Source organism: Lycorma delicatula, chromosome 1 (assembly GCF_047948215.1).
Source record: "Lycorma delicatula isolate Av1 chromosome 1, ASM4794821v1, whole genome shotgun sequence".
NCBI lineage: Eukaryota > Metazoa > Arthropoda > Insecta > Hemiptera > Fulgoridae > Lycorma > Lycorma delicatula.
In genome coordinates this window covers 47,785,275-47,797,989 of record NC_134455.1, presented here as the reverse complement: position 1 = coordinate 47,797,989, position 12,715 = coordinate 47,785,275, and the positions used below count along the sequence as shown (strand labels likewise).

Below are 12,715 nucleotides of genomic sequence, written 5' to 3'. Positions count from 1 at the left end.
TTGTTCCTAGATAATTAATTATCTAACTAAAAAAAAAAGGTTTAAGTTTAGTTTTAGTTTATTCTGATAAATATGCTTTTAACATAAAACTTAAATTTACTGCAATAAAGAAATATCATCCTCTCCCCAAAATGGTATCAAGATAAAACAAACTGAATTAAAAAGAATTAATCCCAGTATATTAATATAGCCACCAGCTCAGAAAAATTTAAATGCAAAATCATAAACAGGCGCAAAGCTACAACAGTGAACACCCATAAATACTAAATGTTTTTGTAATGCTTAATGTAATGTATAACACTGATCCGATTTTATCACATTGGATCCAATGTTCATTTTTAAACTGTCCAGATAAGTCATATTAATACTTAATTTTTAAGCAAGAAAATAGTGTCAAAGAACAATAGGGTTCTATTATAATGTTTATAGCTTATTCTATTCTGAAGTAATGTTACAAAAATAGGTTTTCATAAAAATAATCCATATTAATTATTTAAAACCAAACACATGAAATAGTGTGTGTTAAGGTAAATGCATTAGGTAGAAAAAATACAACAAAAAATTCACAATTCCGAAGCTAAGGAAAATTATTTTCAATAAATATTAATGTACATGTTAAAAGGGTCGCAAAAAAATCAAAGTTTTTTTTTTTTAATTAGTATTATTTAAAAATTTATCAAGTGTAATAAAATTGTTTTTGTAAAAGAAAATTTTTAATTATATTTTAAATAAATTGGTGAGAATTTTTTAAATGGTTCAGTAATTTATTAAAAATGGCACTAAAAGCATAATGAGAACCTATTAATAGCATATTAATGAGGACCTTCTTGTTAGCCGAAGTATTGTGTTGAGTTATAGTACAAAAATAATTCTGTAATCTGATTTGGTAAAGGTGAATACTGTTTTTAAGAATAAGTGTCCATTCATTTTAGCAACGCTTCCACATTCATAAATATAAACACAAAGTTAACATACTTAATTTTGTAAATATTGGTTTACATGCTTCTTATTAAGCCAGATAATGATTTGAAGTCCATTTTTGTATTTAAATATTCTTCCTCATAAAGAAGAGACATGTAAGATTATGAGTGGTCACCTACAGGCCCACACAGAACTCAACACTATAAAATACCTAGCAGAGAAGAGATACAACAGCACAACATTCATTGACAGACTACCATACAAAATAAATAAAAAAGTAAACAAAACAAAAAATACATCACATTAACATCACATAAACAAAGACTAAGAAAAAATAGCTTATAAATTAAAAAGAGTAGGATAGAATTTAATATTCATGAAAGGAGATTACACACAAAATAATCACCAAAGAAGCACAATGCTCTTTGAATATATCAGGTGTTTGAAAAATAACTCCCAAGAATTAATACAGTTTTTATTTTGCAGCAATCAATAGTGATTTATGTGTAATCTTGAAGTGACAACAATTAACTTTAGTTTGCACATTTTCTGTCATGTAGCAGCTGTGTTGTTAGTCTGTGGCACAGCCCCAAGCTGTTGTGACCAGACTTCAGTATTATGGTGTTGCTACAAGAGAAAGCACAGTGCATGTACCAGTTTGCAGAATCAAAATTAGTGACTGTCATACAAAGAAATTACACGCAAGTCTATCATAGAAATTCTCCAAGTGACAAAAGCATATGTAAATGGTGTGAACATTTTTAGGAAACCAAAAAGGGCACCCACCAGGTAGGCCTAAAAACAAGTGCTGAAAACAGAATTTGACTGTCTTTCCAATGAAGTTAAAAATGTTCAGATCATATGTTAGTCATCAACTACACAATTCTAAAAGCACCATCCATGATCTTTGCAAGCAATTTATACTCCATGGTTATAAACTGCAGCTACTCTAAGAAATTAAACCTAATGATAAGTAACAAAGAGTTCAATTTGTAACAATAGACTTCAATTCTCTGATGAAAACAACCTGCAGTTCAATTTGTTTTCTGATGAAGCAACATTTCATGTTCACGTAGCCGTGAATCACTATAATTTCAAGTATGTTGCTCAAAAAATCCACACAAATTGGAGGAATTTATCTGCAACTGTCTGAAAACGTAATATTTGGTGTGGTATTATGTAGAATAAATTTTCTGGGCCATCCTTTTTTCCATGAGCTAACTATTACAGGTATAATTGGGCATGTTAAAGAACTTTCTCTTTCTCCATATTGAAAATATGATGTCCTAAATTTTCAACAGGATAGAGCTCCTTCACATCATGTAGAAGTTGTGTATGACAGGTTCCTAGAATGCCTTCAATAACAAGTTTCCAGAAGGCTGGATAGGCAGAGAACCTCCCATCACTTGGCCACTGCAAAGTCCCAATTTGACGCCGGGCTGATAACATGGCAAATCAACACATCCACTTTACCTCACCATCTCAAAATTTAATGAAATTTGGCAAATAGGTAATTCCCATACAGACTAAAGAAAAATACCAAATTTTATTAATTATACCCACCTCTTTTGAAAATATGACTGTATAAAATTTTCAAAAATTGCTTAAAATTGCACAATGTCGAATTCTTTAAATATTAATAGCTTCTATCCTAATTAAGTTAAAAACATAGGAATGTTATTTTATAGCTTTTTAAATTTCTTTTTATATGACATATAACATGCTATAGGTTGTAAAGAAAAGTATTTTTTCCATTTCCAACTAAAATTTAAATTTTAAATTTTGGGTAAAACGCATTTTCAAATTAAAAAAAAAAGATATGGTAAATAGCCTACATTACCAAACAATTTACAAAGTTTTAAAGTGGGGAGATAGTGGGTTCATTGTTAAAATAATTTAAAACAAAGTCAGTGTAAGCTTTAACAGGCTAAGACAGGCTGCTCATCCCCCACCACCCAGTCCTACTCTTATCAGTCTCCAGTTGAAGTCAGTGCTGTTCAGAGTTATAAGAAGTAAGTGGTGTCCCTGTGTTATGAGTGGAAAATATTCATTTTGTGTGTAAGCAGTCACATTACTAGAGATAAAAAGAGGCTAAAAAAAGTCATAGATTGGATGTGCAGTTTGTATCCTGGAATTCCAAAAAAAAAGATTTGTGATTTATGTAGAAAGAAAATATCCACCTTAAAAAGTTAAAATGTTCTACTCATCAAGATGAAGCACAGCTGCCCGATTCTGATGAAGATGATCAGAGTTTTTAAAGCAGAATCACATATGATTGAAACATTAAATACACCACTACAAGAGTTAGGTGAGCCCTATTGATTCTAAAAAAAATAAATCTTAAAGATATGCTACAAATAAGGTTAAGAGAAGAGACTCAGCAATGAAAAAAAAATTATCTGTATTAGCAGAAGTCGATATGAATGACGATTTAAATGATTCTGTTTTACAAAATCTCAAAACAAGGTTTGCAGGTTCAAACAGTAGGAACAAGAAGTTGATTTTGACTTGCCTTCCAGAAGCTTGGAGTATAAGAAAAATCATGAGCAAGTTTAATAAACCTAACTATATGGCCTGCCAGTCAGAATATAATACTCAAACAAAAAGGAATTTAAAATCCAAAACCAGGTAAAAATTTACCAAAAAAACTGTTGAAAAAGTCAATCTCCTTTATGAAAATGATGAAATCAGTAAAGCTATTCCAGGAATGATGGACTGTGTTAGTCATTGATGAAAGTGAAAATAAAACCAAAGTTTCTAAAAGATTTATTTTATGCAACTTACCAGGCATATGCATTATTCAAAAGTAAATTTTCAAGTACTCAAATAGGCTTTTCAAAACTTGCTGAGCTTAGACCTAAACATTGTGTTTTGGCTCGGTCAAGCTGCTTATGCTGTGTGTACATGACACATCAAAATGTTAAATTAATGGTAGAAAATGCTGAATTGGATGCCCTCACCAAGATGACTTAAAAACCTACAAACATTGCATGGCAAAAATGTTACATAATACGCCATCAATTGATTGTTTGATGAACAATTGTACATTATGAACAGGGGTTAAAGAAATTATGACAACCTTAGATAAATAATTTCAGGAGAACCTAATCAAAAGCATTACATTCTAGCAGTGGAAATCAGTTGACCAATGTGTATTAGAAACAATACAGAAACCCTTGTAGAATTTTTTGATTCAATGTGCACTTGTCAATCTTAATCTGACACGATTTTATTGCCAAACTAAAGACCTCATACATGAACCATGTAAAGGAAAAGTTGAATGAACATGACTGAATACGCTCTATCAATGGATTTCTCTGAAAACTACAGTATGGTTGTTCAAGATGAAGCTCAGAGCTATCACTGGGCTAGTGATCAGGCTACATTTGACTCTTTTGTGGACCATTACACAGAAGATGAAAAAGTCCAACACCTAAAATTTGTTGTTGTATCAGACTACCTTGAGCACAACACAGTGGCTGTCTACACTTTTCAGAAGAAACTTACTGATTACTTGTGAGCAAAGTTTGGAAAGGTCCCAAAAAACATCTTTTATTTTTCTGATGGGTGTGCTTCACAATACAATAACAGCATTTCTAAAATCTCTGTGGCACCATAAGCAAGATTCTGGCATTGAAGCCTAATGGCACTTTTCTGCCACGGCTCATGGCAAAGTGCCTTGCGATGAAGTTGGTGGAACAGTAAAGAGACTTGCAGCCAGAGCTAGTTTGCAACAACCCTTTGAAAAAGAAATCCTGATTTCTCATGATTTTTACAAATGGAAAGTCATCAATGTATCTGGAATAAGTTTTAAATATGTACTTAATAGTCTTTTCAGTCGCAAGAAGACTATGTGCTATCAGAAATATTTTTTAAAGACTGTTTTAATGAAGACTTAACAATCCATCAATATCATGCAATTATACCAGTTGCTGGAGGCCTAAATAAATTGTCAGTGAAAGTGTTTTCAGAAGCTATCAACTCTTCTCATGTATCTGCTTCAAATTGGTTACAAAGAGCTAGATGAACTAAAGGTTACATTCCTGTATCCCCGAGTACCATCACCATGATTTTGCTACCCAAGATGACCTGATGTTTTGTGGGTGCCTTTCACAGATATCCTATGAACTGTAGATATGACAACTTCAACAGGAAGAAGTTATGTTCTTCTACCTGAGGATGAAATTTTGCAAAGCAATGAAGCACTAACCAGTTACTTCCGATGAATAGATACAGATATTGTAGGCCTAATTGTGTTTTAAACATTAAAGCACTATGTAAATACAATTACTAAGATTAATTGAAAATAATTTTAATCCTCTTTACAAATTTTTATTTAATATTATTATACAATACTTTTTCTATTGAGTGTAATTTATATAAAGGCTGAAGTCTTGTATTAAACCAATTTTGTTTTAAATTATTTTGATAATGAACCCATTATCCTCCAACTTTCAAACTCTGTATATTTTTTAACAATAATGTAGCTTATTTACTACAATTTTATTAAAAATCTTAAGAATGTGTTTTCGCCAAAATCTAAAATTAAAATTTCTTTTTGGAAATTAGAAAAATATTCTTCATGACAACCTATAGCATGTTACACATCATATAAAAAGGAGTTTAAAAAGCAACAAAATGACAACACTCCCATGTTTTTAACTTAACTAGGAGAAAAGCTATTAATATTTAAGTAATTTGCCATTGTGTGATTTTAAGCAATTTCTGAAAACTTTACATAGCCATATTTTCAAAACGAGAGGGTATAATATAAAAAAAATTTGTGATTTTTCTTAGTCTATATAGGAACTGACTACTGCCAAATTTCATTACATTCTGAGATGGTGAGGTAAAAACAGTAATAAATGTGTTGATTTGACATGGAGTCACCTGCCGATGGGTTTCTTCTTTTGGAGCTATGTAATAAACATCATATACTAAGAAAAAATCCAAGCACTTGATCACCTGTGCCAAAGAATAACAGCAGCCATGGAAGTGATTCCTGCAGACATGCTCGCCAGAGTATAGAATGAGATGGATTATTGGTTTGAGGACTGATGTTCATATTGAATTAAGATATCAAATTAAGAAGTAAAAAAGCTTTACTTCATACGTAAACTTTTGTACTTTCATGCAATAAAACAGATACATTTGTAATTCTAAATGTTATAAAGTCAGTTTTAGTTGAAACCACAGGGTTCTTTTTCAGATATCTGGAATAAACTGAACAGCTCCTGATGCACCAGAGTATATATTCGTCAATCTGATGAAGGACAAATAATGATACAATGAACACTTAAAAACCCTCCAAAGCAAATCATACTGAATATTTAAACATTATGAATATATAAATATAAAACAATATAATAAATGAGTAGACATAATTCTAATCCACCATAATTTTTGACCACATACATGTTAATTCAACAACCCATCAGCTGACACTAGGGTTGAACAGCAGCAATAGTCAGCAAAGATGACCATAAAATCAATTGAGAACATTATGACATAAGTTAACGACTTACTGATTTTTTAAATTTGGTTTTTATGTAACTAAAAAAGTTAATGTTTAAAAAAATTTTCATCACTGACCAAAAATATATCAAAAGAAATAACATACAAAATATGATGCATATGAAAAATGTCTTTACATGTATCCGATATAAAACTATGAAAATTATTACTATTCTGATAAAAAGTAAGTTAATCTACATGTTGCTGATAGTTCAAAACAATGAACTTAAACTGCGATAAGTGTAACTTTTAAAGCATAATTCAGTTTCTTTTACATTTCATAATATAAATGTAGGCTCATCAGCATTTTTTTAATTGTGTTCATGTTATGAAGTTATACCAATCAGATATGCAATGTCAAGTTACAAATACATGTCGACTTATTTATTTCTACATTATTTCTTAATATAAAAACTGTATATCAATAAAATATTGATGTTTAATATTTCTTTAATAACATTGTGTATATTCTTTAAAGGACTCTCTTTAACTTATTTAGTCTTTATTTTTAAAAATACTCCATATTTTATCAAAATTCAATGTAAAGTTTTGAAATGAAAACCACTATCAAAATTTGTGGCAGTTATCAATGACACCAGAGGGTGACTGTCAAGAAGTATTGCAGTATGTCTTATATTTACTTCTTGAATGGATAAATAACTTAAAATTATAAAAATAAGATAAGTTTAAACAGATGTCAAACAAGTTCTGCAAGGGTAAGCAAGTTCCAAGGCAATTTAACCATGAGGCAAACTAGTCATACTCTTAAAACTAGTCTGTTCAAGTGTTTGTCTCTAAGTGCCAGAACCTTCCCAGCCTGTTATCATTAGACCCAGAAATTTGGCTAAAAAGATGTGGAAACACATCTTTTTCCTTATCAAAAGATGTGAAAAAAGATCTGTATAATTTAGATGATGTGTACTATTTTTATGGGTACCAATAGAGCTCAACAGAGGAATCTTGAAGCAAACCTATAGTTTAAAAGTACATTTGGAATGATCTATATTCATTGATGAAAAAATTAATTCTACCCAATTGGAAGCATCTGCTACCCAACTGGACCAGGTATACACAGTTTGTCTGTTTTCCTTATGATCACATAAAGTACCACCAATTCTATACACATGTTTAAATTTGTGCAACAGCACCATCATCATAAATTTGAACATCCTGACCCTGAAGGGGGACACACCCTCCATGTGATGGTTTCAGTCACTTCACCATCCTGTCTGTACCTAGCCCTTATGGGCTTTACCAGAGGTCACCTTCAATACCTCGGCAATGACATCTTTCAGTCTATCCTCAGCCACAATGCCACCGATGCGAATACCATAAGTGACATTCCCATTGCTATACTACTATCATGAGCTCATAAAAAACAAAACAGAACATGCCAAGTCTTAAATAAGATTGAATGGGCTACACGGTAACAAAGGAATTGAACTAACGACCTGAAATAGGCAAAAGTGAGTTCAGCACACAACATGAAACATAAAACAAGAACTCTAAAACACAATAACAGTAACAAATACACAATACAATAACACTACACTAAACAAAATCAACACCAAAACATAAATAATACAACACAACAACAAAACTTAAAGTAGGAAAACCCAAGCAGAATCCTAAACCACCTCAGCGATACTTTTCTTTGCAACCTAAGTTATAAAATTTTCCACAATTGCCCATTCGGCACAGTTACTCCAATTAGCATGGAGACCTAATGCTGATCCGATGAATAAATCTGAACAGTTAAATATAATTTATCTACAGGAAATACTACAATATACCACATAACATGAGAAAGTGTTCATATATCAAATTGGTACAGCCAAAGCCATAAACAATTTATGGATTTCCAAGCCAATAGAGTGTACTTAATATTTTGAGCTACCAGGAACTAATACAATTCTCAGCTAACCATCAACAATACTTAGCCACTTACTTTACCACACTGCTCTCCATAGACAATTTACAAAACAAGCAAATCAAAACTATGTGCTTTGTGAAGGTTGGTTAATACAAAATCCTTGATCAACAAGTCAGCTCTATTATTGTCTAGGTTTCTATGTGGTAAACACTCAGCCAAAGCTGACATATGCATTACAACTAAATCCAAAATTATTGAATGCCTAGTAAGTTATCTGATGCTTGAAATCATATCACATTTTGATTCATAGCACACAAATCATCACATAAAACACATCACATAACATCCATTTGGAATGTAACACCATAAGCATGACATCAAATTCAGGACTTAAAATGTTAGTTTCATGAGGCTGACAATTTACCAACCAATCATTAATTTCTAGTGTTAAAGTTCAGCAACTTCTGTGAAGGGTTTGTTGACCATTTGTAGAACAATCCTACCTTTCAGCTCCTGCACTAACCCTATGTTTATTTCCTTAGCTTGATCTTTAATAATTACATATGAATCCTATGTATCACTGTATGTTTTCTAACAATTGTTAATGCAACATTACCATATTGAGTAGAACTGCTTCAAGAAAAAAAGTACTACAATAACTGCACAATAAAGAATTTTTCAACCTTGTTTGTCTACTGAATCCATACATGGCAATATACGTCATCTGAGTGTCTTTTTCTTTGTTGGTCAGGGTGATTACGTGGTTTTTCGATCTTATTTTTAATACCACAGCCTAAGATATATTTTAGCATGGGTGATGAGATGAACGAAATGATAGGTAACAAAGTGGCAGAACCATCCAGGAAGCAATCCTAAATCAAATAATCTAGAAACCAGTATGCTAACCACAACAACTTTCTGAGCTAAATAAATTTTTTTTCTATATCATCAGATGGCTCAGAAAAATTGCGTTTCACAAGCTGAATATGGTGCAATTTAGCTAAACTTAAATAAATAACTTAATAAATTAGCTAAATTTAGTATCTATTCTTATATAAAAGAATTCTATTGTGAGTATATGATATGCTCATTTTTTGGTGCATAAATATAAATATTTTATGGTTTTTGTAACACTTCCTTTGTATTCCTTTTTATTGTTGCTCCTCCTTATATTCAATTTGTTACTATCTCCTTATATGTTATATATTTTTTTATTTATTTTCAATTTTAATATGATTAATGATAGTAGAAAATACCTTTATATTTATTTCAATTTTGAAAATTGTAAAACTGACTTCTATTAATTTTAATATGTAATGATGTACATTCTATAATTTTGTGAAGATTCAATTGTATCAAATAATCAAACATTATTATTATTTCAGGAAATGTAGGAATGGTCAGGAATAAAAGTAAACAGATAAAAAAAAAAAAATTATTTTTAGATGGGAGAATACCAGTTCCTAATGAAACCTAACAACAAACATAAAATATATGATAAGAATATTACCATTAAAATTCACAAGAAAAACAAATTACAGATAACTAAAGTAGTCTTGGGTTTAAGGTTATAAGTTAGGAAGAGTGAAATGGAGAGAAGTTAAAAGGTTAGCAATTACAAAAATACTTTATCAATCTCTGACAGAGAATGGTTTATATTTTATTTGGGTACTTCAAAGTTTATCCTCAAAGGGCCTTTTATTTTTTACATTCTGTAACAAAAATTCCATGTCATGTTTTAATGTACAAACTTTAAGCTAATTTGATGAAATACCATGTAAGCGCAAATACTGGTAATTACAAAATATAGTTAACAAAATTTCCACCATTCAAACAGACAGTTTAAAGGGCAACCTGTTTCAAGTGGATCAATTTCATCAGATCTTCAAAATTATCTTGATATTTATGAGTAATTCTTAGAAAACTGTAGCATCCATCAGTTAATATATCATTTCATTACATATATTTATATAATCAGTCAGAACCCTGTTATGAGGTCAATAACAATAAACTGTCCACACGTACATATTTCAAATCATTTAAGTAACGATAAAAGAAAAAAACAAAATATAAGCATTACCAAGTTATATGTTTAAATTAAATCTTTTCAATAGTTAGGAAATTAATTGTAAAATGCTACAAAATTTATATAATTAAATCCAGAATGTGATTGGACATAGCAGGATAAAACATATAAGGGTTATGTTTTGTTCAAATATAGTCTAATGAAGATAAAGGGGTACATGTAACAAAGGCAAAACCAGGCAGTTGATAACTAACAATCTGGTTAACAAAGATATTCCATGGTCAAAATCTGTTATATACCCAAAACGTTTAAACATTTTTCTATAGATTTACTGTTGCACAACAACTGCAAAAGGTTTTATATGTCTAAAACAAACAGTTTTGGTTAGTCTTTGTCTTTGTACATGTAAAAAATAAACCTGTTCCTTTGTCACTGCTGCTCCTTCTCCCCTAGAATCCAAGTGGCTAGCTCTGCCACTGTTCACCACTCCTTCTTCCTCCTGAGCAAATAACCCAGTGTGCTGTCCGGCATCAAGTGAAGTACTCTAAGATCTCTCTGTAGTGGCACCCACCTCCCACAGCTGAAGAAGGTGTGCTTGGGCATGTCCACTTCCCTGCAGTAGACACACCCAGGATCTTCACATAGATGGAACCTGTGGAGGTAGGCTCTAAACTTGCTGTGGACCACCTAACCTAACCGACGCAGTTGAATGCATTTCTGTCGCCACAAATCTTTTGCACAATGCCACCTTTCATGACTGTCAGTTATGCTAAGAATCATTTCATGACCACTGTCACACTGTTTTTCGTTAGGAAAAATATTTACTCTTTGGAAAAACTTAACACAACATTCTTTAGATTTACACAACTCATACATTTCAAAAATATTTGTAGGCAAATTCATGGTTAACACAACAAGCACTAAGACAGAACTGAGTAATAGGCTTAAGATTGAATTGTTATCATTACTAATGTTGATCAGTTACGACGTGTGGCGATGTGTAGACCTACTGTTGTCAATGAATGACTAATTTAGATAAGATAACAACCCCAACCAAAATAGCTTGAAATGTTTACTCCAAAGTCAATTATTAGAACAATAACTAAAAAGCATTGTTTAACATTAAGTATCTAGTCTATAGAAAAATGGGGTATATAACAGATTTTGACCATATTCCACAATATATTATTTGTAATGAGCTAATCACAAATAGTTCATGTAAAAATAGTTATATTTAAAAAATGAATCTACATAATACAACTTCATGTTGTGCAATCTGGTTTAAATTTGTAAAGCTGATAAAAAGTGCCAAACAACGTGATATATTAGTTTGGCTAAAAGAAATAGTTTTTAAGACAGCATGTTCCACGAGCAAGCACATTAAATATCCAGTTCAACCCAGAGAAATATCCAGATTTAAATCGGTTGCTGTGCAGCTCATATTACATCATCTTAAAAATACGTAGTTATAATTGGCAACGAGCACAACAAACATCGGGGAATGAAGAACCTGGGTTCGATTCTTGGCACGGATTGTGGATATTTTTGTGTACATTCCATCCCAGTTTCTTTGTCTTTATATAAATAGTATATAATGTAATTAAAAATAAAGAAGAGTTCTGAATTGTTTATTTTCTTTTACACTTCCATTTAGAAAGACTTAGACTCTTAAAGGTGGCTAAATAAATTTAAATATTTAAATTTTATTAAATTTAAAAGTGCAATACAAAATATTTTTTTTTAAATCATGATAGCAAGGTTAAGAAATAACATAACCTAAAATGTCAAACTAACCAACTGATACGAAATAATTGATCCATAACTTACTTTTCATTAATAAACGTTGTTTATCACTAACGGAAGGAGGTTTATGCATAGATTTCAAAATAGAGTCTAGTACATCCATTTTTAACACTTCAACGCCGTTTACCTAAATATGAAAACGAATCACTGCAGCCAACTAATAAACTGAGGACGTAAAAAATTACAGCATTTTAAATAAGATAATGAATATTCAGTTTAATTGTATAATATAAATAAAATTAAAAAAAATGGAACAATCTGTTTTATGGCAAACTGAGTTATTTAATAAAATTTAAAAAAAATTAATGTTTCATTAGTTTAGCTTGTACAAGTCAACGTGGAAATGTACTAATAGAGGGAGATTTAAACTCTGCATAAAACTGCGGATGGCTCAGGCCTTTATTGTTCAGAGTAAGCGAAGATTTTAACGTACTCGCCGAATTAGAGCAAAGGGTCTCTATGATATTTGTATTTATTATATTGTTACGGTTATCTGCGTAGTGCGGAAACTGCTTGCACGCGTCTTTTATTCTGCTAATTATTTTCTTAATCTTATTCATACTTATTTGATTGATTGT

At 31.0% G+C, this 12,715-nt stretch overlaps 1 protein-coding gene across 1 annotated transcript in view; it reads right to left on the bottom strand.

The window, feature by feature from the left end:
- LOC142317948 (sperm-associated antigen 7) overlaps positions 1–12,297 on the bottom strand; it is a 55,609-nt gene extending 43,312 nt beyond the window's left edge. The window contains exon 1 of the mRNA XM_075354483.1: positions 12,162–12,297. Coding sequence (XP_075210598.1) covers positions 12,162–12,240 — 79 coding nt within the window. The 5' untranslated portion in view covers positions 12,241–12,297. The remainder of the gene's footprint in view (positions 1–12,161) is intronic.
- Between the last annotated feature and the right edge of the window lie 418 nt (positions 12,298–12,715).